This window comes from Heteronotia binoei, chromosome 10, assembly GCF_032191835.1.
Source record: "Heteronotia binoei isolate CCM8104 ecotype False Entrance Well chromosome 10, APGP_CSIRO_Hbin_v1, whole genome shotgun sequence".
NCBI lineage: Eukaryota > Metazoa > Chordata > Lepidosauria > Squamata > Gekkonidae > Heteronotia > Heteronotia binoei.
This window is the reverse complement of record NC_083232.1, coordinates 3609817-3635768: the sequence shown is the minus strand read 5'-3', so window position 1 is coordinate 3635768 and position 25952 is coordinate 3609817. Positions and strand designations below refer to the sequence as shown.

The 25952-nt window shown below is 51.1% G+C and overlaps 1 protein-coding gene across 1 annotated transcript in view; it reads left to right on the top strand.

Moving 5' to 3' along the window:
- The window catches only part of LOC132578320 (tubulin delta chain-like), a 35867-nt gene extending 11291 nt beyond the window's left edge, over positions 1-24576 (top strand). The window contains exons 2-11 of the mRNA XM_060248259.1: positions 6197-6299; positions 8323-8418; positions 8751-8812; positions 10630-10767; positions 12688-12829; positions 13655-13831; positions 15750-15845; positions 19430-19505; positions 21952-22093; positions 24305-24576. Of these exons, the coding sequence (XP_060104242.1) occupies positions 6197-6299; positions 8323-8418; positions 8751-8812; positions 10630-10767; positions 12688-12829; positions 13655-13831; positions 15750-15845; positions 19430-19505; positions 21952-22093; positions 24305-24537 (1265 nt within the window). The 3' untranslated portion in view covers positions 24538-24576. The remainder of the gene's footprint in view (positions 1-6196; positions 6300-8322; positions 8419-8750; positions 8813-10629; positions 10768-12687; positions 12830-13654; positions 13832-15749; positions 15846-19429; positions 19506-21951; positions 22094-24304) is intronic.
- Positions 24577-25952: the final 1376 nt, after the last annotated feature.

The window sequence follows — 25952 nt, the reverse complement described above, 5'->3', positions numbered from 1 at the left end:
CAAGAACGGAAGCATCCTCCAGGAAGCTCTGTAGTTGCAACGCCACTGCCCTCTCAATGAGTTTACCCAAAAAGGGTAAATTCGAGACCGGCCGATAGTGTGCCAATTCGGCCGGGTCCAGTGTTGTTTTTTTTTAAGAGGGGGTGGACCTCTGCCTCCTTAAGAGGTGTTGGGAATTGCCCTTCCATTAGGGATCTATTTATGATATCCCGTATAGGATACCTAAGCTCCCTCTGGCAGGATTTAATAAGCCAGGAGGGGCACGGGTCCGAATTGCAAGTTGTAGGGCGTGCAGATAGGAGGATCCTGTCAACTTCCTCCAGGCTGAGAGTGCCGAAACCATCCAGAATACAGTCTGAAGACAGGCAAGGAGCCTCGGGTTCGCATACTGTCTCCAATATGGCGGGGGTGTCGCGACGGAGCGACGCGATTTTATCTGCAAAAATTTTTGCAAAAGCCTCACAGCCGATTTCCAATTGACTAGCATTTGGGCTGCCCTGTGGCAGCGTTATCAAGGTCCGAATTGTGTTAAACAATTGTGCCGGGCGCGAAGTTGCAGACGCAATCCTAGCCGCAAAGTATGTTTTCTTTGCGGCTTTGACTGCCATCTCATAGGACTTCATACCTTCTCTATAAGATGCTCTAGTCGCTTCGTCTCGAGTGCACCGCCATTGCCTCTCTAGTCGTCTGAGTCCACGCTTTAATTGCCGCAACTCCTGACCAGAGGGCGCCTAGGTGCAATCTCGTCGATGGCCCTGGAGAGCCTATCATTCCAGGCTTCCACCAGGTCATCGAGGGAATTGCCAGAGGGCCAGGGATCCCGTAGAGCCATCTGGAACGGTTCAGGGTCCAGCTGGCTCCGCGGGCGAGCTAAAATACGCTCGCCGCCTAAACGGCAGCTTTTTGCTGCTTTTCCACCCAGTTAAGTCTTCCCGTGGCAGTGAACGGCCAAAACTTCAAAAGAGATTTTAAAATGCACATATGTAAAACAATGAGAACAGCTGAACAAAACACAAAGGCATAAATGGGAAAGGAGGATCAAACGATAGTCACTGGGGAAACGCCAAACACAACAAAAGAATCTTCACCCCAAGGCGTAAGTCAGAATTAATGTTTTAAAAATATGCATGCATGCGTAAGGCAGTTCCGACTGACCAAGACTCTCGGAAGTGTGTCCTTCTCTAGGAGAAATGCACATTTTCTACTTTTGACCTTCACATAGCTCACTTTAGATATGCCCTCTCTTTCCCACTCGGTTTACATGTGGCTTATTCATTATTTTAAGACATTTTTACCCTGCCTTTCCTCATTGTTCAAAGCAGCTTACGATGATTATTTGAATTTTCCCCCAATTAAAAGTAAAATAAAATAACCAACCCCAAATCGCTCCCTTCCTTCCCCCTTAAAAAATGCCTAACACGTGTTTGTTCAAACTGTTAGCCCTGAAGCTGCTCTGTAGCATTTTAAATAACATGAGAATAACATTTTCCCATCATTAAGTTTCACCTGCAGACTCCATGAGCCAGATTGGTGTGGTGGTTAACAGTGTGGACTCTTATCTGGGAGAACCGGGTTTGATTCCCCACGCCTCCTGTTGCAGCAGCTGGAATGGCCTTGGGTCAGCCATAGCTCTAATAAAGAGCCAGTTGGGTGTAGTGGCTAAGTGTGTGGACTCTTATCTGGGAGAACCGGGTTTGATTCCCCACTCCTCCACTTGCAGCTGCTGAAATGGCTTTGGGTCAGCCATAGCTCTTGTAGGAGTTGTCCTTGAAAGGGCAGCTGCTGTGAGAGTTCTCTCAGCCCCACCCACCTCACAGGGTGTCTGTTGTGGGGGAAGAAGATAAAGGAGATTGTGAGCTGCTCTGAGACTCTTCAGAGTGGTGGGTGGGATATAAATCCAATATCTTCATCTACATCACAGGATGTCTATTGTGGGGGAGGGAGATAAAAGAGTTAGCCGCTCTGAGTCTCTGATTCAGAAAGAAGGGCAGGGTATAAATCTGCCTTCGTCTCTTCCTCCTCCTCCTCCTCCTCTTCTTCTCCTTCTCCTCCTTCCTTTCCTGGAGGGAATCAAGGATTTGTTTAGTTTCAGCCAGAGCTCTAATAGAGAGCCAGTTTGGTGTAGTGGTTAAGTGTGCGGACTCTTATCTGGGAGAACCGGGTTTGATTCCCCACTCCTCCACTTGCACCTGCTGGAATGGCCTTGGGTCAGCCATAGCTCTAATAGAGAGCCAGTTTGGTGTAGTGGTTAAGTGTGCGGACTCTTATCTGGGAGAACTGGTTTTGATTCCTCGCTCCTCCACTTGCAGCTGCTGGAATGGCCTTGGGTCAGCCAGAGCTCTAATAGAGAGCCAGTTTGGTGTAGTGGTTAAGTGCGCGGACTGTTATCTGGGAGAACCGGGTTTGATTCCCCACTCCTCCACTTGCAGCAGTTAGAATGGCCTTGGGTCAGCCATAGCTCTAATAGAGAGCCAGTTTGGTGTAGTGGTTAAGTGCACGGATTCTTATCTGGGAGAACCGGGTTTGATTCCCCACTCCTCCACTTGCAGCAGCTAGAATGGCCTTGGGTCAGCCATAGCTCTAATAGAGAGCCAGTTTGGTGTAGTGGTTTAGTGCACGGATTCTTATTTGGGAGAACCGGGTTTGATTCCTCGCTCCTCCACTTGCACCTGCTGGAATGGCCTTGGGTCAACCATAGCGGTTAAGTGCGCGGACTCTTCTCTGGGAGAACCAGGTTTGATTCCCCACTCTGCCACTTGCACCTGCTAGCATGGCCTTGGGTCAGCCATAGCTCTGGCAGAGGTTGTCCTTGAAAGGGCAGCTCCTGTGAGAGCCCTCTCAGCCCCGCCCAGCTCACAGGGTGTCTGTTGTGGCGGAAGAAGATATAGACAGGGTTGGTCAACGGTAGCTCTCCAGATGTTTTTGCCTACAACTCCCATCAGCCCATGTTGGCTGGGGCTGATGGGAGTTGTAGGCAAAAAAAACATTTGGAGAGGTACCGTTGGCCACCCCTGATATAGGAGATTGTGACTGCTCTGAGATTGTGAGATTCAGAGTGTAGGGCGGGATATAAATCCAGTAGCTGCTTCTTCGTGTCGCACCCTTGCCCCTGATGCAAAATCCGCTGAGGAGGCCCTGAAGTTTGTGGCAGTGTGATGCAGTCAAGCACACAATTGCAGTGGACGCTGCAGGTGAACACCCGCCCGCCAGCCGCACTCAACTTTCGGGGCTTTGTCGTATCTGAAGCTTCCCCCCTCTCCTGAGGATCAGCGTCTCTCGGGCAGACATGGGAAAGAGTTCTAACTAACAAGTTGGCACCAGCGTGGGGTATGTCTCATTCCACCTGTTAGTCAGATTGTGCAGATCAGCCCTTTAGCTCCCTCGTTAATAAGGTTATGAAATTCAAATGAGATCATCTATGCAAGAATGACTCAACGGAGTCACACCTCGGAAGAGGTATTTTCAGCACTGAGAATCGCAGCTCCAAAGTGAGAGGTGCTGAGTGGGAAACGTAGTTGTCACATGCCCAGAACTGGGTTTGTTGTTTTTCTAAATTAAAAGTTTATTTATTACGTTCTAAATACATAACGACATTTAATACAGTCTAAATACATCTGCCCCGTGGCGCAGAGTGGTAAAGCAGCAGTACGGCAGTGCTGTGATCTGAACTCTCTGCTCGTGACCTGGGTTCGATTCCAGCGGAAGCTGGATTCAGGTAGCTGGCCCAAGGTTGACTCAGCCTTCCATCCTTCCGAGGTCGGTTGAATGAGTCCCCGGCTTGCTGGGGGGAAAGCATAGAGGACTGGGGAAGGCAATGGCAAACCACCCTGTAAAAAGTCTGCCGTGAAAACGTTGTGAAAGCAACGTCACGCCAGAGTCGGAGACGAGTGGTGCTTGCACAGGGGACTACCTTTACCTTAAGAGCCCTGTGGTGCAGAGTGGTAAAGCTGCAGTACTGCAGTCCTAAGATCTGCTCATGACCTGAGTTCGATCCAGGCAGAAGCTGGGTTCTGGTAACCTGCTTGAGGCTGACTAAGCCTTCTAACCTTCCGAGGTCGGTCAAAGGAGTCCCCAGCTTGCTGGGGGAAAAGCGGAGATGACTGGGGAAGGCAATGGCAAACCACCCCGTCAAAAGTCTGCCGTGAAAACATCGTGATGCGACGTCACCCCAGAGTTGGAAACGACTGGTGCTCGCACAGGGGGACTACCTTTACCACACAAAAAAAGCGAAAAAAGGGAATTTTTGGCGTATTCCAGGATGTGGAGTAAACGTCAGCAGTAAAATTAATTAAAGCAGATACTTATCAAATTGAAGGAAGTGTCTACTGAAAATCAGGGCAGGGAAGGTTGACGTAACATCTCAGGTTTGAGCAGCAAATCAGAACTTTGTTCTGTTGCTTACATAGTAGAACAGGGGTGTCGAACTCATTTGCTATGAGGGCCGGATCTGACATAAAAGAGACCTTGTCGGGCCGGGCCATGTGTGTAAGTATTTAAGATTAGGTAGCAGAGATATAAATTTTATAAAGAACACAGGCAAATAAAAATATATTTTTCAAAAAAACTTTAAAAACATGCTTAAAACATAAGCACTCATTGGTCTTAAAGATGCTTTCTTTGTATCTCTCCCATGGGATCCAGGGAACGGCACAAAGGAAGCTCTGGCTCTTTCCTCCCTTCCCCAGAGGACTGGGGAGCTTCAGCCAATAGAAGGAAGAGAGGCTTGGCTCAGTAACTCTGCTGTGCAATTGAGAGAGCCTGGCAAAGCAAGCTCTGCCTTCCCCCCTTCCCCAAGGGAGGAGCCTCAGCCAATGGAGAAAATAAAGGTTTTGCCCTGTAACTCCTGCATGATTGAGCAAGCCTGGCAAAGCAAGCTGTGTTGCAGAAGGAAGCAAGAGAGAGGGAGAAGGAAGCAGATGACAGCCAGTTGTTCAGGGACCTGATAGGAGCCCTCCAGGGGCCTGATTCGGCCCCCAGACTGCATGTTTGACACCCATGTAGTAGAAGGTGCTCAGCATTTTGCCCTATCCAGGGATTTGAAAGAGTTGTTTGTATTTAGTCTTTGTCTCAGGCCTGGGTCTGATTTTATTTACAGCAAAAGCCAACGTCTTAAACAAAAGGGATAACTATACGTATCCATAAGAACTATCTGTAAAAACATCATAAAAGCGTTATATTATTATTAAAATTGAAAAATATACAGAAATGGCCATGAAAACAGATATACTCTGGCATTTTAAGCTACTAGTAATTTTCTCAACCTAAAGGTGAACCAACCAAATTTAGAGTAACTGCAGGATACTTGCCCTCCAGGAGTTCTTTAAGTTGGCATATTTTTTGACTGCTAGTAGGGGGAATGATCATGGACGGCAGGAGGGATTCCCTATGCTTACTGTACACCTTGCATTCATAAAATACATGAACTAATGATGCTATGCCATCATTACAGCAAGGGTTAAGGTTTGCAGGGTCGTGACCCAGTACCAGGCCACGGAAGCCTCAATACCGGGTCACAAAAAAAGCCAAAGCTAGCCCCGCTTGCAGCAAAGCCTGAGCTCTGCTCTGCTTCCTTCCTTTCTCGTCTCTCTGTTGTGCAGAGACAAGCTAGGCTTGAAGACTGACACAGGCTGCAAAATCTGAGCTCCGTTTTCCTTCCTTCCACCCCCGACATCTCTGTGTTGTGCAGATGAACGCCAGGCTTGATGACTTACACAGGCTGCAAAGCTTGAGCTCCGTTTTCCTTCCTTCCTTCTCCCGTCTGTGTTATGCGGATAAAATCTAGGCTTGAAGACTGACGCAAGCTGCAAAGCCTGAGCTCCGTTTTCCTTCCTTCCATCCCCCAATGTCTCTGTGTTGTGCAGATAAAAGCTAGCCTTGAAGACTGACACAGGCTGCAAAGCCTGAGCTGAGTTTTCCTTGGAGACTTCTACAGAAAAAAGAGACAGGCTTTCCTGTCTCCCGGCTCCACCCCCAAAGTCTCCTGGCTCGATCCTCAAATTTTAGTGGGCCACAAAGGAGAAATGTAAAAATAACCAGGCCACCGGGGGGGGGGGGAGAGTTTGGGAAACCCTTGTCATAGGGGATTTTCCTGTATCTACCCCCTGTAACTGCAGAAGGGAGGGTGTCCCACTTCGTAAGGCCTGGGTCTTGCATTTCAATGCGCTCCTGCAAGCTTTTCTTTTCTTTTCTTTTCTAGGACTCATGTCTGCTGTTTGGCTCCAGGTTGGACAGTGCGGCAACCAGATTGGACAGGCATGGTGGGAAGCTGTTACCCGGTCCAGAAGCAGAGATGCCAACCTGTAAGGCTCTGCCCTCCACACCCACCCCTTCCTCGTCCACCTCTGGGTAGTAAAGTCAAGGAAATCTTCGCCTTGACTGAGCACCCCGAGTGATTAAGGGGATTCAGAATCTTTCTTATTGGGAAAGGCTGAAGAGTCTGGGACGTAAAGATGACTGATAAGAGCCCCGTGGCGCAGAGTGGTAAAGCTGCAGTACTGCAGTCCGAGCTCTCTGCTCATGACCTGAGTTCGATCCTGGCGGAAGCTGGTTCAGGTAGCCGGCTCGAGGTTGACTCAGCCTTCCATCCTTCCAAGGTTGGTCAAATGAGTCCCCAGCTTAAGAACATAAGAGAAGCCACGTTGGATCAGGCCAATGGCCCATCCAGTCCAACACTCTGTGTCACATAAGAACATAAGAGAAGCCTTGTTGGATCAGGCCAATGGCCCATCCAGTCTAGCACTCTGTGTCACGTAAGAACATATGAGAAGCCATGTTGGATCAGGCCAATGGCCCATCCTGTCCAATACTCTGTGTCACGCAAGAACATAAGAGAAGCCATGTTGGATCAGGCCAGTGGCCCATCCAGTCCAACACTCTGTGTCACATAAGAACATAAGAGAAGCCATGTTGGATCAGGCCAATGGCCCATCCAGTCCAACACTCTGTGTCACATAAGAGAAGCCATGTTGGATCAGGCCAGTGGCCCATCCAGTCCAACACTCTGTGTCACATAAGAACATAAGAGAAGCCATGTTGGATCAGGCCAGTGGCCCATCCAGTCCAACACTCTGTGTCACATAAGAGAAGCCATGTTGGATCAGGCCAGTGGCCCATCCAGTCCAACACTCTGTGTCACATAAGAACATAAGAGAAGCCATGTTGGATCAGGCCAATGGCCCATCCAGTCCAACACTATGAGTCACATAAGAACATAAGAGAACCCATGTTGGATCAGGCCAATGTCCCATCCCGTCCAACACTATGTGCACATAAGAACATAAAAGAAGCCATGTTGAATCAGGCCAATGGCCCATCCAGTCCAACACTCTATGTCACACAGTGGCCAATATATTTGTGTGTGCATATATATATATATATACACACACATAAATACATATACACACATATATATACACATGCCTTGAATGGAGGGGAGGGGGCACGCGCACAGAAACTCAGCTGCAACTCTTGCCTTCAAATATATTGCTAGCCACCCCCGTTGCCTCAACCAGCTTTTTATTGGGGAATATTAATTTTTCTTAGCCCTATCCTCCTTCAGTAATCCTTTTACCCCTTGGTCATCCAAGGGCCGCACTGCCTCCCTGGCTGGTTTCCTGCTTCTAATATATTTGAAGAAATTTTTATTGTTGGTCTTTATATTTTTTGCAATATACTCCTCATAGTCCATTTTTGCCTGCCCGATCATAATCTTGCATTTGATTTGCCACAGCCTGTGTTCCCTTTTATTAATCTCACTTGGACTAGCTTTCCACCACTTAAAGGAGTCCTTACCTTTTACAGCTTTCATTACTTTGTTAACCATGAAGGCCTTTTCTTATACCTGTTTGTGCCTTTCCTAACTTGTGATATATTTTATCTGAGCTTCTAGGATTGTAGTTTTAAATAGCCTCCAAGCTTCCCTAAGGGGTATGACTGTATTTACCTTTCCCTTCAGTTTCCTCTTCACATGCCTCCTCATCTCAGAGAATTTACTCCTTTTAAAGTTAAACGTGGTTGTGCTCGTCTTTTGGGGGCAACTCTCTATTTATACAAATGGTGAAATCAATAACGTTATTGATTTCCAAGCGGTGTGATCACTTTTACATCTCTCACCAAGTCTTGGGCATTCCTTAGGACCAAATCCAGGATCGCCCAAATCCCATGGCAATTGGCTCCGAATGCTCTCCGTGTCTCGCAGCTGGGGCTCCTAGGAGGAGGAGCGGCAGCCTGCAGCGAGCGATCCATCGCGCATGTTTGCCTCTCGCCCGAGAGGAGGCCAAAGCAGTCTGAGCCGACCTGATGCCCAGCTGTTCTCTCCGGCAGGTACCCGTTCTCCTCCCTTGATGGCAAGCTGAGTGCTATCTGTGTCGACAGTGAGCCAAAGGTGGTCAAGACGCTGCAGAAGCGAATCCCGAGAGGGTAAGAGACAGGAGCTCTTGGGCAGAAAGGAAGGGTCTCTGGGACGTGTGACTCTAGAATGTCTGTGACTATAGCAATGATTTTGGAAACCTGTCCATAGTGTCAGAACCTGGAGGGGAATCTGAGCTTGATGTCCAGCACTTGGAGTTTCAAGGCTAGGTGCAGCTCTCCGAGATCGGCGAGAAGCAGAAGGAATTGTTTCAAAATCAGCCAGTAGAGGCAAAATTAGTTTTCATTTCTTTGTCTTCTCTGTATCTGATGCGCCACCCTGAATACAGCATCGGACCCCCGAATTAACCGCATCGCATTTTTCTCTCTTTCCACCTCTGAAGATCATTCAGAGAGTCCAACCTCATCGTGGGGAAGCAAGGAAGAGGCAACAACTGGGCCTATGGTAAGAAGTGGTCCACACGGTCTCAGCAGGCAGGGCCATCAGCTCAACATGGGGGGGGGGAAAAGATGATACTGGATTTATACTCCGCCCTCCACTCTGAATCTCAAGAGTCTCAAAGCGGTTAACCCCCTTTCCCTTCCTCCCCCACAACAGACACCATGTGAGGTGGGTGGGGCTGAGAGGGCTCTCCCAGAAGCTGCCCTTTCAAGGACAGAGGCTCAGAGCAGCTCACAATCTCCTTTCCCTTCCTTCCCCACAAGAGACACCCTGTGAGGTGGATGGGGCTGAGAGGGCTCTCCCAGAAGCTGCCCTTTCAAGGACAGAGGCTCAGAGCAGCTCACAATCTCCTTTCCCTTCCTCCCCCACAACAGACACCCTGTGAAGTGGGTGGGGCTGAGAGGACTCTCCCAGAAGCTGCCCTTTCAAGGACAGAGGCTCAAAGCAGCTCACAATCTCCTTTCCCTTCCGTCCCCACAACAGACACCCTGTGAGGTGGGTGCGGCTGAGAGAGCTTTTTTTTTCTTTTACAGCAGCTGTCCCTTCAAAGAAAACTCCTGCAAGAGCTATGGCTGACCCAAGGCCATTCCAGCAGGTGCAAGTGGAGGAGTGGGGAATAAAACCCGGTTCTCCCAGATAAGAGTCCGCACACTTAACCACTACACCCAACTGGCTCTCTATTAGAGCTATGGCTGACCCAAGGCCATTCCGGCAGCTGCAAGTGGAGGAGGGGGGAATCAAACCCGGTTCTCCCAGATAAGAGTCTACACACTTAATCACTACACCAAACTGGCTCTCTATTAGAGCTATGGCTGACCCAAGGCCATTCCAGCAGGTGCAAGTGGAGGAGTGGGGAATCAAACCTGGTTCTCCCAGATAAGAGTCCGCGCACTTAACCACTACACCAAACTGGCTCTCTATTAGAGCTATGGCTGACCCATGGCCATTCCAGCAGGTGCAAGTGGAGGAGTGGGGAATCAAACCCAGTTCTCCCAGATAAGAGTCCGTGCATCTAACCACTACACCAAACTGGCTCTCTATTAGAGCTCTGGCTGATCCAAGGCCATTCCATTCCAGCACTCTGTGTCACGTAAGAACATAAGAGATGTTGGATCAGGCCAGTGTCCCATCCAGTCCAACACTATGTGCACATAAGAACATAAAAGAAGCCATGTTGGATCAGGCCAATGGCCAATCCAGTCCAACACTCTATGTCACACAGTGGCCAATATATTTGTGTGTGCATATATATACACACACACACACAAATACATATACACACATATATATACACACATGCCTTGAATGGAGGGGAAGGGGGGTGCGCACAGAAACTCAGCTGCAACTCTTGCCTTCAAATACTGTATTTTTCGGTCCATAGGACGCACCGGACCATAAGACGCAGGCGCCTGGCTGGGAGACAAGCAGCGACTCCCTCCGCCCCCACCGCAAACCCAGCACTTTGCAGGGAGCGATCTCGCCAGAGTGCTGGGTTTGCGGTGGGGGTGGAAGGAGCAATCTCGCCGCTTGTCTCCCAGCCAGGCACCTGCGTCTAATAGTCCGGAGCGTCTAATGGACCGAAAAATGCGTATATTTTGGAGATATCTTTTTTGTTATTATTTCCACTGTTTAACCACTACACCAAACTGGCTCTCCAACGTGTGAATTGGAGAAATGTCAACTGAAGGGTGACATGCTAGAGGTTTGCAAGATTGTGCATGGGATAGAGAAGTCCTTTTCTCCCTTTCTCACAATATATTCCACGGCTTTATATTGCATTGCTATCCTAACCGGGCCCGCGTCCGCTTTGCACTTTGCAGGGTATCACGGCGTCCGTTCCGAGGGGGAGCAGAGCTTATCCCACAGGACCATGGAGAGCCTGAGGAAGGAGGTGGAGCGCAGGGACTGCTATAGCGGGGTGGTCCTCTTTCACAGCCTCAGCGGGGGGACTGGAGCAGGTGAGTCCTACCACAGAGGCAGGAGAATTTTTTCTTTTGCCAAAGCATTCCTCTCTCCAGGGTTTTCTCCTAGCAGTTGTCGCGAAACTGCACGCCTTTTCAGCTAGATGACTCCTCTTCCAGAGTGAATCGATGTGCAATTTGAGGAGGTAATCGCACTTCCAGACATCGGGCTCCTCTCCAGGCTGTACTATGAGGAAAGGCTGAAGGATGTTTATCCTGGAGAGGAGGCGGCTGAGAGGTGATAGGATCACCATCTTCAAGGACTTGAAGGGCTGTCCTATAGAGGAGGGTGTGGAATTGTTTTCTGTAGAGTCTGCACACTTAACCACTACACCAAACTGGCTCTCTATTAGAGCTCTGGCTGACCCAAGGCCATTCCAGCAGGTGCAAGTGGAGGAGTGGGGAATCAAACCCTGTTCTCCCAGATAAAAGTCCGCACACTTAACCACTACACCCAACTGGCTCTCTTTTAGAGCTCTGGCTGACCCAAGGCCATTCCAGCAGGTGCAAGTGGAGGAGTGGGGAATCAAACCCTGTTCTCCCAGATAAGAGTCCGCACACTTAACCACTACACCCAACTGGCTCTCTATTAGAGCTCTGGCTGACCCAAGGCCATTCCAGCAGGTGCAAGTGGAGGAGTGGGGAATCAAACCCTGTTCTCCCAGATAAGAGTCCGCACACTTAACCACTACACCCAACTGGCTCTCTATTAGAGCTCTGGCTGACCCAAGGCCATTCCAGCAGGTGCAAGTGGAGGAGTGGGGAATCAAACCCTGTTCTCCCAGATAAAAGTCCGCACACTTAACCACTACACCAAACTGGCTCTCTATTAGAGCTCTGGCTGACCCAAGGCCATTCCAGCAGGTGCAAGTGGAGGAGTGGGGAATCAAACCCTGTTCTCCCAGATAAAAGTCCGCACACTTAACCACTACACCAAACTGGCTCTCTGTTAGAGCTCTGGCTGACCCAAGGCCATTCCAGCAGGTGCAAGTGGAGGAGTGGGGAATCAAACCCTGTTCTCCCAGATAAAAGTCCGCACACTTAACCACTACACCCAACTGGCTCTCTATTAGAGCTCTGGCTGACCCAAGGCCATTCCAGCAAGTGCAACTGGAGGGGTGGGGAATCAAACCCCGTTCTCCCAGATAAGAGAGCTCTGGCTGACCCAAGGCCATTCCAGCAGGTGCAAGTGGAGGAGTGAGGAATCAACCCCCGTTCTCCCAGATAAGAGTCAGCGCACTTAACCTCTACACCCAACTGGCTCTCTTCCTCCCCCACTGCAGACACCCTGTGAGGTGGGTGGGGCTGAGAGGGCAAGGACAACCTCTGCCAGAGCTATGGCTGACCCAAGGCCATTCCAGCAGGTGCAAGTGGAGGAGTGGGGAATCAAACCCGGTTCTCCCAGATAAGAGTCCATGCACTTAACCACTACACCCAACTGGCTCTCTATTGGAGCTCTGGCTGACCCAAGGCCATTCCAGCAGGTGCAAGTGGAGGAGTGGGGAATCAAACCCGGTTCTCCCAGATAAGAGTCCCCGCACTTCACCACTACACCTAACAAGGGACACACCTTGGCCAGGGGAGGATGGGATGGGATTGGCCCAGACTGAAGAGGGGGGCTGAGTACTGGCAGGGGGAGGGAATAAAAGGAGGGCTCACCAATCAGACTGGGGAGGAGGGATGACGTTGAGGCAGGATGGGGGTGATATCCGCATCCTCCAGGCAGAGCACCTTGGTGGAGGGTGGCAGAGCCAAACTAGCTGCAGGTGGCGCTCACATCCAGGAAGCAGTGCTGCAGAAGGGCCTGCTCAGTGTCTGCACAGGGGCTGAAGTCCTGCAGCTGCAGGAATGAATGCGTCACACCTCTGCTCTGGAGCTCTTTTCGCAGTGCAGTCTATCATGATTTTTCTCCCCTAGGGCTCAGTTCCCGCTTGTGCGAAGCCATCCGGGACGAGTACCCCGTGGGACACATCCTGGCGGTCTCAGTGGCGCCTCACCAAGCCGGCGAGAGCCCTCTTCAGCACTACAACGCTTTGCTCTGCCTTTCCTGGCTCCAGAGGTGAAGAAAGAGAGGAGGATCCTTCTAACCGCCAATGGTGTGGAGAGCTGGGGCAGTATAGCCATTCCAGTTTCTGGATTAAGGCCTAAGAGACCCAGGTTCAACCCCCACCCGCAGTCCTGAAGTTAATCGGGTGATCTTGGGCCGGTCCCTCTCTTGCTGCCTGAACTACCTCACAGGGTTGTTGTGAAGGTGAAAATCTTGTGCTGTTCAGGGAAGGGCCTTTTTGGTGATGGCACTGCCATTCTGTTCAACAGGAAGCCCTCTGTTTCCTCCCTCTCCCTCCAGCACCTGATTATATAGCTTTAGGCAGCAGGTAGCTCCTCCCCCTTTTGGGGGCTTTTTAAACATTTAAGCTGTTTTTGCTGTTGTTTAGTGTCTTAATTTCTTCTTCGTTAATTAATTTGCATGCCGCCTGGGCTCGTAAAGGAAAGGAAAGGTCCCCTGTGCAAGCACCAGTCATTTCTGACTCTGAGGTGACGTTGCTTTCACAACGTTTTCACGGCAGACTTTTTTTACGGGGTGGTTTGCCATTGCCTTCCCCGGTCATCTACACTCCCCCCCACCCTCAGCAAGCTGGGGACTCATTTGACCGACCTCGGAAGAATGGAAGGTTTGTGCAATAGGAAGGCTGAGTCGACCTTGATCCGGCTACCTGAAAACTCAGCTTCCACCGGGGATCGTGGTTTAGGACTGCGTAGTTTAGGATTGCGGTACTGCAGCTTTAGCACTCTGCGCCACGGGGCTCTGGGCTTGTAAAAGGGCCTTGTAAAAGCCTTAACTGCTCCAGCCGTAATGTAACTGGCTGCGTTTGCACCTTCCCAGGTATACAGACGGCATCCTCCTGTTCCACAACGACGAGGTGCTGAAGCGCGCAGCAACCCTGCAGGAGAAGGCGGCCGCTGAAGGCGGGCAGCAAGTTCCCCTCTCCGCCATGAACGCCTATCTCGCTTCTTGCCTCACGGCGTTTCTCTACCCGCTCGAGATTTTCACAACCCAAAGGTGAGTCCGAGCCAGGAGCTGACGACGAGGCCTTCGGTCATGCTCTGTAATTAACAGAATCACAGGGTTGGAAGGGAGCCCCCGGGGTCATCTAGTCGAACCCCCTGCACAATGCAAGGAATTCACAAATGCCTCCCCACCACCACCACCACACACATACATCCCCAGTGGGCCCTGCTCCGTGTCCGGGAGATGGCAACAAACTGGCCTGGAGAAGAATCACTGCCTGACCCCAAAGTGGCCAACAGCATACCGCTGGGCATGTAAAAAGAAGCCATGCGAACTAAGCAGTGGTGCGACCCTTCCTGCCCTCCTTTCAGGAGGGACGTTCGGAGCAGATTGGGAGACCCAAAGAGGCCTGGAAAAGGACCAGGCCACCTCTAGCTGCCACGCCTTCCTCATACGGAGCCGTAGCCGATGTGAAATTGCTGCTGGAGACGCTCTGCGTCCCCTTTTTAAAAAAAATTTATGTAAAGGATCTATATAACTGAATCAATATTGGTTTATTGACAGGGCTGGGTATGGCCTGATCCAACATGGCTTCTCTTATGTTCTTATGTGACACAGAGTGTTGGACTGGAGGGGTCATTGGCCTGATCCAGCAGGGTTTCTATTATGTTCTTATGTGACACAGAGTTTTGGACTGGATGGGCCACTGGCCTGATCCAGCAGGGCTTCTCTTATGTTCTTATGTGACACAGAGTGTGGGACTGGATGGGCCACTGGCCTGTTCCAACAGGGCTTCTCTTATGTTCTTATGTGACACAGAGTGTTGGATTGGAGGGCCACTGGCCTGATCCAACATGGTTTCTCTTATGTTCTTATGTGACACAGAGTGTTGGGCTGGAGGGGCCACTGGCCTGATCCAACAGGGCTTCTCTGATGTTCTTATGAGATACAGAGTGTTGGACTGGAGGGGCCACTGGCCTGATCCAACAGGGCTTCTCTGATGTTCTTATGTGACACAGAGTGTTGGATTGGAGGGGCCATTGGCCTGATCCAACATGGTTTCTCTTACGTTCTTATGTGACACAGAGTGTTGGACTGGAGGGGCCACTGGCCTGATCCAACAGGGCTTCTCTTATGTTCTTCTTATGTGACACAGAGTGTTGGATTGTAGGGGCCATTGGCCTGATCCAACAGGGCTTCTCTTATGTTCTTCTGTGACACAGAGTATTGGATTGAATGAGCCACTGGCCTGATCCAACAGGGCTTCTCTTACGTTCTTATGTGACACAGAGTGTTGGATTGGAGGGGCCACTGGCCTGATCCAACAGGGCTTCTCTTATGTTCTTCTGTGACACAGAGTGTTGGATTGAATGAGCCACTGGCCTGATCCAACATGGTTTCTCTTATGTTCTTAAGTGACACAGAGTGTTGGACTGGATGGGCCACTGGCCTGATCCAACAGGGCTTCTCTTATGTACTTATGTTATGTAATATTGGTCCCAGGTCTGATGAAGACTGGAAAGAAACAAGTACTTAACCAATTGGGTTGTCACCACACTACTTTGGGACTTGAATGTTTTGGACATTTGAACTGGTTTCTATATATTTCTTCGTAAATTGGTCACTAGCTTGCATTTTTTTGTTTTGTCATCCATTATAGTTACCTCTCTCAGATTGTATTCTACACTTACTGACAGAGGGCCGAAGAGCTGGGTGGAGAGAAAAGAGGCCTGCCATTGGAGGGGCGGTGGGGGGGGGGAGTTGTCAGTGCAGCTAGCGTGGTGCAGTAGACAGTGGTGGGCAGAGGACTCTGGGTGCCTCTGGCTGTGGGTCATGTGACTTCTTGTCCTGTGTGCTCAGCACGTCCCACGGTGCCACCTTGGGGGGGTTCAGTTCAGGGCCTTGGAGTAGGAAGGTTGAGCACTGATGATAGACGGCATTGTCTTTTGTGCCTCTGTTGCTTTTGCAGTGGGATTAGCCTGGGCATGGAACCGTGGGAGCTTCTGAGAGCCACCTGCCCTGGGCCAGGCCTGAAATTCCTGCACACGGCCCAAGCCAGCACCAGGTAAGAGCCAGAACAGACCCACGAGAACCTAGAGTTTGAAGGGACCTCCAGGGTCATCTAGTCCAACCCCCTTCACTATGCAGGAAACTCACAAATACCTCCCCCTAAATTCACAGGATCCTCATTGCTGTCAGATGGCCATCTAGCCTGTTTAAAAACCTCCAAGGAAGGAGAGCCCACCACCTCCCGAGGAGGAAGCCTTCCTTCTTTGTGGCTCTCAAGGATCTCGAGTCCACACACACACCCCCGCACTATGCAGGAAATTCACAGATGCCTCCCCCCACCCCATGACACCTTGCCTGGTATGTCTTTCTTGACTTGGCAAGTTAGCCGTAGCGGCTTCTTCTCGGATTTGTTTCGGGGGGCAGTTTGAAGGCCCAAACTGGTGGATAGCTCGCCGAAAATACGGCAGATTCTCTGCTACCCCAAGATAAATTTAAGGCAAACTCGCCTGTATCGCAGTGCACTTCTGCAGATTTAGAGGGCGGCTAAATTTGAGATCACTGCGTTCATTTCTGGCCTCTGTTATCGCCAAAAAGAAGTGGTTCAATGGAGAAGGTGAGGAAGTGGGCAACCAAGATGATTTCAGGGTTGGAGCACCTTTTCCTGTGGGGCACGTCTAGCCTAGAAAAGAGAGGACTGCGGAGGGACATGATGGAGGTTTATAGAATTAAGTGGATAGAGGGAGCTTCAAGAGGGGATTCCATAAGCATCTGGAGCAGAGGTCCATCAGTGAATGTTATCCATAGGGTATTTATGGAACTCTCTGTCTGGGGCAGCAATGCTCTGTATTCTTGGTGCTTGGGGAAGGGCACAGTGGGAGGGCTTCTAGTGACCTGGCCCCACTGATGGACCTCCTGATGGCACCTGGGTTTTTGACCACTGTGTGACACAGTGTTGGACTGGATGGGCCATTGGCCTGATCCAACATGGCTTCTCTTATGTTCTCATGTCTTATGTTCTCATGGCTTCTCTTATGTTCTGGATGGGCCACTGGCCTGATCCAACATGACTTCTCTTATGTTCTCTGTATTCTTGGTGCTTGGGAGGGGCAACAGTGGGAGGACTTCTGATGTCCTGGCCCCACTGATGGACCTCCTGATGGCACCTGTTGTTGTTTTGCAGTTTTGGCCACTGTGTGACACAGTGTTGAACTGGATGGGCCATTGGCCTAATCCAACATGGCTTCTCTTATGTTCTCATGTCTGGGGCAGTGATGCGCTGTATTCTTGGTGCTTGGGGAAGGGCACAGTGGGAGGGCTTCTAGTGACCTGGCCCCACTGATGGACCTCCTGATGGCGCCTGGGTTTTTGACCACTGTGTGACACAGTGTTGGACTGGATAGGCCATTGGCCTGATCCAACATGGCTTCTCTTATGTTCTCATGGCTTCTCTTATGTTAAGGATGGGCCACTGGCCTTGTCATGGGTGCTGGGGACCCTGCAGAGGAAGACGAGTCTGCCAAGGAAACTGTACCCCTGCCACCTGCACCAGTACCCCTGCCTCCTGCTGAAGAAGATCCCAGCCCCCCTGCCTCGCCCTCTCGGGTGGCTCGTGTGCGTGACTGCCTCCGTCAGGACCTCAGGGATTGGAGGAGGGCGGCACGCTCACAAGCAAGACGCTCCCTGAGTTTTGAGAGGATTCTGGCCCTCCTAAGAGCAAGGATGCTTGAGTTGTAACAGGATCCTGGCTGCCTCCCAGAGCCAGCAATTAGCCCAAATGGGCAACAGCCAGCAGAGGGCTATATAGCTGTGGGCTTTGGGAGGAGGCTTTGTGGAAGCAACTAGTCATCTCCCTGAAGTTCTAGCATCCACTCTGGCTTGACTTTGGTTCCTGACTCCCTGACTTTGGCTTTTGACTTCTGGACTCCCTGACCTCGGCTTCTGGACCTCGGACCTGCGATACTTGCACAGCGATTTGGATTTGGCACCTCGGACACTCCTGCTTGCTGGCTACAGACCTCGGCCTGCCTCTGGACTTTGCCTGACCCGGCCCCAGCCGTGACAGGCCTGATCCAACATGACTACTCTTACACTCTCTGTATTCTTGGTGCTTGGGAGGGGCAACAGTGGGAGGACTTCTGATGTCCTGGCCCCAGTGATGGACCTCCTGATGGCACCTGTTGTTGTTTTTGCAGTTTTGGCCACTGTGTGACAGTGTTGAACTGGATGAGCCATTGGCTTAATTCAACATGGCTTCTCTGATGTTCTTATGTCTGGGGCAGTGATGCACTGTATTCTTGGTGCTTGGGGGAGCAACAGTGGGAGGGGTTCTAGTGTCCTGGCCCCACTGATGGACCTCCTGAGCGCACCTGGGTTTTTTGGCCCCTGTGTGACACAGTGTTGGACTGGATGGGCCATTAGTCTGATCCAACATGGCTTCTCTTATATCTGGGGCAGTGATGCTCTGTATTCTTGGTGCTTGGGGGAGCAACAGTGGGAGGGCTTCTAGTGTCCTGGCCCCATTGATGGACCTTCTGATGGCACTTCGGGTTTTTTGGCCACTTTGTGACACAGAGTGTTGGACTGGATGGGCCACTGGCCTGATCCAGCATGGCTTCTCTTATGTTCTTATGTCTGGGGCAGTGATGCTCTGTATTCTTGGTGCTCGGGGGAGCAACAGTGGGAGGGCTTCTAGTGTTCTGGCCCCACTGGTGGACCTCCTGATGGCACTTGGGTTTTGGGCCATTGTGACACAGAGTGTTGGACTGGATGGGCCATTGGCCTGATCCAGCGTGGCTTCTCTATGTTCTTATGTCTGAGGTAGTGATGCTCTGTATTCTTGGTGCTTGGGAGCGGCAACAGTGGGAGGGCTTCTAGTGTCCTGGCCCCACTGATGGACCTCCTGATGGCACCTGGGTTTTTTGGCCACTGTGTGACCCAGAGTGTTGGACTGGATAGGCCACTGGCCTGATCCAGCATGGCTTCTCTTATGTCCTTACGTCTGGGGCAGTGATGCTCTGTATTCTTGGTGCTTGGGGGGGGGCAAAGTGGGAGGGCTTCTAGTGTCCTGGCCGCACTGATGGACCTCCTGATGGCACCTGGTTTTTTTGGCCACTGTGTGACAGAGTGTTGGTCTGGATGGGCTACTGGCCTGACCCAACAGGGCTTCTCTTATATCCTTATGATCTGGGAAGCGAAGCAGGGTTGTCCCTGGTTTGTATTGGGGTGGATGACCGCCTGAAGTCCAGGCTCTCAGCACAGAGGCAGGCAGTGGCCAACGTCCATCTCTTGTCTTGTCAAAGCTCGGCAGCCAAGATTGGCTGGCCCTGGCTAGTCCTTGGATGGGAGACCACCTAGGAAGTCCGGGGTTGCTGCACAGAGGCAGGCAATGGCAAGCCGCCTCCATCCCTCTCGTGCCCTGTGGGATCGCCATAGGTCACAGAACTGTAGAGTTGAAAGGGACCCTCCCAGGGCCATCGAGTCCAACCCCCTGCGCAATGCAGGAAATTCACAAACACTTCCCGCTAACATCACAGGACCAGCATCGCTGTCAGATGGCCACTTAAGTCAGCTGCGACTTGATGGCCCTTTCCACTCCTGCCGTGCTTTTGCAGTGACGGAGCTTTGTTTGTAATTCCTCAGGGGAACAGTCTTTTGGGACAGCCTGGCATCTTCCGTGACACAGTCCATTTCTCGCGAGTCTCCCTCTGGGCACCCCGTATCCTTGAGTCGCAGCAAACACTCCCATCTCTTCTGTGGCGAGAGTCCATCAGTCGTTCGGGCTGGGAGCCTTTGGATCTTTACTCTGCAGAGTCTGGGAGAGTTTGGAGGCTGGCCGTCCCATATTGCCAGCTCGGGCGCGAGGATGACGGCTTGAACACAGCCTGGTGAATGAGGATGCAGGTGTTTCTATCCCCCCCAACATCTGGAAGCGGTAAATGTTAAGGCATCCTGAAACGGCAGTTAAGGTTGCCAGAATACAGAGACATGAAGAAGAAAATTGAGGAGGGGTGTGAGGGAATGGTCAGAGTCTAGTTGGGAGGGGAACCACTTTAAATTTTTCCCCAGTCGCCTTCCCTCAGTCCCTCAGGCACACATTTAGAAATCCTGTCAGACACTCAAAATAATAGACACCAGCCTGTTTTAAAATTCAAAACCACAAAAATATTTTTTAGATAACAAAAGGCAAGGGAGAGGGATCAAAAATAATATTGGTTAGAACTAATCGATAACAAAGAATCAGTTGGCAGCAGAACGTTGGCAAATAATCAGTTACTGAAAGTAGAGATTTTATCAGGCTGAGGTAAAATATAAAAATAACTCTGGCGGACGATCTGTAAAACAACAAACAGGCAGGCTTCAGAATCCCACTGAATTCTATTTCAGACAGGCAGTAGTACCTTCTGGGCACTCAGAATGCTGTTACTTCAGTTGTTTAGCCCTAGGCTTCGGCTATGCCAAATCGTAAAAATAACAAACTGCAATCACTCCTCACACACACATATAGAACTCCTGATTGGTTCCAGTATATTTTCCCTCACAGACACTCCACTAGCTAACTTCCACGACTTGTACCCCTCAATACTGATGCATCTCAGCCCCACAGCTAGTCTTCTGGACTGAGTCTTGGGTAACCCTGCTGACCACCAGAATCCAGTTCTCCCTTCAGTGTGTCTTTTTGTGATCTAGTTTGTACACGGAGATGCCCTGATGTGCTGGCAAAATCTCCCTCAGAGAGTTTCAAACTGTCTGAAAACTCTTTCAGACAGAGACTACCCAGCTGTGTCTCCCACAAGGAGCTCAGCCTCACTGGCTGCTCTCAGCCCCCTTGTCCAGTTGCCTTTACAACTGACCAGCCTAAGCCCACAGTCTTCACTTCAGACTCCTCTGAAGACTTCTCTCGAAGACTCCCTCGCTAAGACTCAAAACCTGAGGTGTTCCTCTGCTAAACAAACCTCATTTGGTTACTTTTACGTTGCTCGGGCAACGTTCCAGCCAATCGCTGCAAGCCTGTTCCCCAGCAATCAGGCTAAGTTTCTGAGTCCCTCACAAGAGGGAGCTAGGGGAGGGGGCTGTGGCTCAGTGGCTGAGCCTCTGCTTTGCATGCAGAAGGTCCTGGTTCAACCCTCGGCATCTCCCGGTAATAAAGGACCAGGCAGGAGGTGACATGCAAGACCTCCTCTGCCCGAGACCCTGGGAAGCCACCACTAGTCTGAGTAGGCAACGACTGACCCTGATGATCCGATTCAGCTTCAGGCATCATCAGATGTTTATGTGATGCTTTGAAACTCTCCTAGATCCAGAGGAGTTAGTCTAAGGGTATCGAACTCATTTGCTATGCGGGCCGGATTTGACATAAAGGGAGACCTTGCCGGGCCGGCCATGTGCGTCATTAAACGTAATGCCAGGTAGCAGATATTTAAGCTGTATAAAGGACGCAGACAAACGCAAAGATTTTTTAAAAATTTAAAATAAGACGGGCTTAAAGCATTAGCGCTTGTAGGTCTTCAAGCTGGTTCTTTTGTACCTCTCCTGCGCAATGCAGACTGGGGGTCAGTATCGCAGAGGACAATCAGCTGCTTCCAGTGCTGTCAAGACGTGGAACTTCAAACAGAGACGGACCATAATGTTGCAAAATTAATCCATTTATTTGAGAACAAACAGTCTAGCAAAGTAGCAAGTTGAGTTTGATAACAGGCAGGGCCGAGTCTTGCCTTTTTGTACATTTCAAAGAGGGGGAACAATACAGCATTCTCACACCCTTGGAGACAGTCGGCGCTTCCCATACTTCCTTATCATTCTCCCAGGAAGCTCCCCACTGGTTACCTTGAATATGCTAACTTCAAAGGCCCAGATGGCTTCTAGGCCTAGTGTGAAATTCCTCTCCTTGTGGCTAGGAATTGCCTTGGGGAAAGATGCATGTTGCTGTTCTCACGGTTAGTAAAGGCAGGGAATGCAGCATAACAGAATACAATATGGGGTTAGTCATGTCAAGTAGCCACACTCTACCAGTTGCAGTATTATATCTAAGTTACACGTCTGACAAGTGCCCCTGGACTTCCCCTTCGTTTTCTGCACCCCCCAGCTCCTCTAGCCCAGGGCATTTCAGGGGAAAGGAACTCTTGCAGGTCTGGGGCCGTGGTCCTTAACAGTTCCGCTGACAGCACTGCAGCTCAGGGCTTCTGGCCGTGGCCCGCGGCCTCCAGGAAGACGCTTTCCTCGTCGGCTGCAAGTCGGTGCTGAGGAAGCTGAAGCAGGCGTACCGCTGCGTGCCCTGGAATCCCTTCCCCGCCACTTACTGGACAGGTCAGTTGAGCGCGCCTGGGTGGCGGGTCTTGCTTCTCTGCCGGATCATGTCCAAGGCAGGACAAGCTATCCATGAAGCTGTGCCAGTCCTGCGGAGTTCATAACTGTTCCTCTCTTAGCTCTTGGGCATCCTTTTTCAACGTCTGCTTTCCGCTCTCGTGCCTCTCCGAACGGCCTTCTCTCTATACTGAACGCCCACCTTCCTTCATTTCTCCATTTCGCATCGTTTGCCTTCAGGTTGCTTTGGTAGCTCGGTAGCTTGTCAGCATCCCTCCCGAATATGTTTTGCTCAGAACCGCTATCTTGAAACACCTTGACCCGAGTCCAACAGGACCTTGGAGACAAGATTTTGTGGGATACGTTTTCGAGAGTCAAAGCTGACGCCGTGAAAATTTCGCTAGCCAGACACATCGTTGGGAAGGGACCTCCAGGGTCATCTAGCCCGACCCCCTGCACAAGGCAGGAAATTCACAGATAACCTCCCTCCCACACACTCACCCCCCTGCTTCACGCCCAGGCTCGAAGGTGATACTGGACTAGAATCTAGTTCAGGAACGGCCAGACTGTGGCTCTTTCATACATATTATGTGGCTCTCAAAGCCCCCACCCCATTGGCTGCCTTGGAGAAGGCATTTCTCTCTTTAAATCACTCCTCCAAGCCAGCCAGAGGCTCGTGGGCGGTCATGGCTCAGGAATACTTGTGCTGTCCAAAAGAAAAAGAGCTGGTGGCTTGGAGAATGCCTTTAAAGTTAAAGTTGCTTTATTTCCACCTCTATCTTCCCCCATCGATTTTCCTTCCTCCCTTCCTTGAGAGCCAGTTTGGTGTAGTGGTTAAGTGTGTGGACTCTTATCTGGGAGAACCGGGTTTGATTCCCCCTCCTCCACTTGCACCTGCTGGAATGGCCTTGGGTAGGCCATAGCTCTAATAGAGAGCCACTTGAATGTAGTGGTTAAGTGCATGGACTCTTATCTGGGAGAACTGGGTTTGATTCCCCACTCCTCCACTTGCAGCAGCTGGAAGGGCTTTGGGTCAGCCATAGCTCTAATAGAGAGCCAGTTGGGTGTAGTGGTTAAGTGCGCGGACTCTTATCTGGGAGAACCGGGTTTGATTCCCCACTCCTCCACTTCCAGCTGCTGGAATGGCCTTGGGTCAGCCAGAGCTCTCTTATCTGGGAGAACCGGGTTTGATTCCCCACTCCTCCAGTTGGAGCTGCTGGAATGGCCTCGGGTCAGCCGTAGCTCTAATAGAGAGCCAGTTTGGTGTAGTGGTTAAGTGCCGGACTCTTATCTGGGAGAACCGGGTTTGATTCCCCACTCCTCCACTTGCAGCTGCTGGAATGGCCTTGGGTCAGCCAGAGCTCTCTTATCTGGGAGAACCGGTTTTGATTCCCCACTCTTCCACTTGGAGCTGCTGGAATGGCCTCGGGTCAGCCGTAGCTCTAATAGAGAGCCCATTTGGTGTAGTGGTTAAGTGCTGGACTCTTATCTGGGAGAACCGGGTTTGATTCCCCCCTCTTCCACTTGCACCTGCTGGAATGGCCTTGGGTCAGTTATAGCTCTGGCAGAGGTTGTCCTTGAAAGGGCAGCTGCTGTGAGAGCCCTCTCCAGCCCCACACACCTCACAGGGTGTCTGTTGTGAGAGAGGAAGGTAGGAAGGTAAAGGAGATTGTGAGCTGCTCTGAGACTCTTCAGTGTGGAGGGCGGGATATAAATCCAATATCTTCATCTACCTCACAGGATGTCTGTTGAGGGGGAGGAAGGTAAAAGAGGTTGTGAGCCGCTCTGAGACTCTTCAGAGTGGAAGGCGGGATATAAACCCAATTTCTTCTTCTTCCTTCCTTCCTCCTTTCCTTCCTGTCTTGTGGCTCTCAAACATCTGGCATTCATATCTTGCGGCTCTCAAACATCTGATGTTTATTTCTACGTGGTTCTCACATTAAGGAAGTCGGCCACCCCTGGTTGTTCTCTGGCTTTGTATGCCAGTTTATACTTACTCCCAACTGTTTTCCTCTCTTTTTTTTAAATCCAGACAACAATCCACTGAGGTAGGTTAGGCTGAGAGATGTGACGGGGGGGGGGGGCAACGGGTCAGTGAGCTGACTGGCAACGTGTAGATTTGAACCCAGGTCTACCGGATCCAGTCCAGCTGCTGCACCTCCCCGGGGCTGTGTGAACCCTGCTTGTTCCTCACCCTCTTTCTCCCTCCCGCAGACCCGGTCAGCCTCGGGGCTCTCGGCCGCAACAGCCACACCTTAACTGTCTGCGCCAACCACAGCAGCTCGGCCGACCGCCTGCAGAGGGTGGAGCAGCGAGCCTGGCAGATGTACAAGAGCAAGGCCTACCTGCACTGGTACTGGCGGCACGGCTGCGAGGAAGGGGACTTTGAGCAGGGCTTCGAGACACTCCGCTCCATCGTGGAGGATTACAGCCACCTCGGGGATTGACCTGGACGCTTTGCAATGCACACAGCCGCGTTTTGCAAGCGCACAGCCTGGAGCTGGCTTGGCGAGAAAATAGTCGAGGGAGGGGCGGTTCTGCCCACATGTGCTGACCAGGAGGGCAGTGGAACCGCAAAAGAAGAATTGCAGATTTATACCCCGTCCTTCTCCCTGAATCAGAGACTCAGATCGGCTCACAATCTCCTATGTCTTCTCCCCCTGCAACAGACACCCTGTTAGGTGGCTGGGGCTGAGAGGACTCTCACAGCAGCTGCCTCTTCAAGGACAACCTCTGCCAGAGCTATGGCTGACCCAAGGCCATTCCAACAGCTGCAAGTGGAGGAGTGGGGAATCAAACCCAGTTCTCCCAGATAAGAGTCCGCGCACTTAACAGCTACACCAAACGGGCTCTCTATTAGAGCTATGGCTGGCCCAAGGCCATTCCAGCAGCTGCAAGTGGAGGATTGGGGAATCAAACCCAGTTCTCCCAGATAAGAGTCCGCGCGCTTAACCACTACACCAAACAGGCTCTCTATTAGAGCTATAGTTGGCCCAAGGCCACTCCAGCAGCTGCAAGTGGAGGAGTGGGGAATCAAACCCGGTTCTCCCAGATAAGAGTCCGCGCACTTAACCACTACACCCAACTGGCTCTCTATTAGAGCTATGGCTGACCCAAGGCCATTCCAGCAGGTGCAAGTGGAGGAGTAGGGAATCAAACCTGGTTCTACCAGATAAGAGTCCGCACACTTAACCACTACACCAAACTGGCTCTCTTGCAGGTCTGGTGCCGTGGTCCTTAACAGTTCTGCTGACAGCACTGCAGCTCAGGGCTTCTGGCCGTGGCCCGTGGCCTCCAGGAAGACGCTTTCCTCGTCGGCTGCAAGTCGATGAGTCAGCTTGACGCAGCAGCTGCCTAAAAACTAGTAAAGCGAGCAGGAGCTGGCCGAACTCTTGTCCATTTTCCTGGGTTATAAAAAATGTGCATTGCTCAATGGAGTTACTTCCAAAACTGTTCCCGTGGAAGGAAACGTTTCCCAGCTGGAAAGCGACAGTCAAGGGGTTGGTGACGTGTTTGGCGTAGTGGTTAAGTGTGCGGGCTCTTATCTGGGAGAATCGGGTTTGATTCCCCACTCCTCCACTTGCACCTGCTGGAATGGCCTTGGGTCAGCCAGAGCTCTAATACAGAGCCAGTTTGGTGTAGTGGTGAAGTGTGTGGGCTCTTATCTGGGAGAACCGGGTTTGATTCCCCACTCCTCCACTTGCACCTGCTGGAATGGCCTTGGTTCAGCCAGAGCTCTAATACAGAGCCGGTTTGGTGTAGTGGTGAAGTGTGCGGACTCTTATCTGGGAGAACCGGGTTTGATTCCTCACTCCTCCTCTTGCAGCTGCTATTATGGCCTTGGGTCAGCAATCGCTGTCAC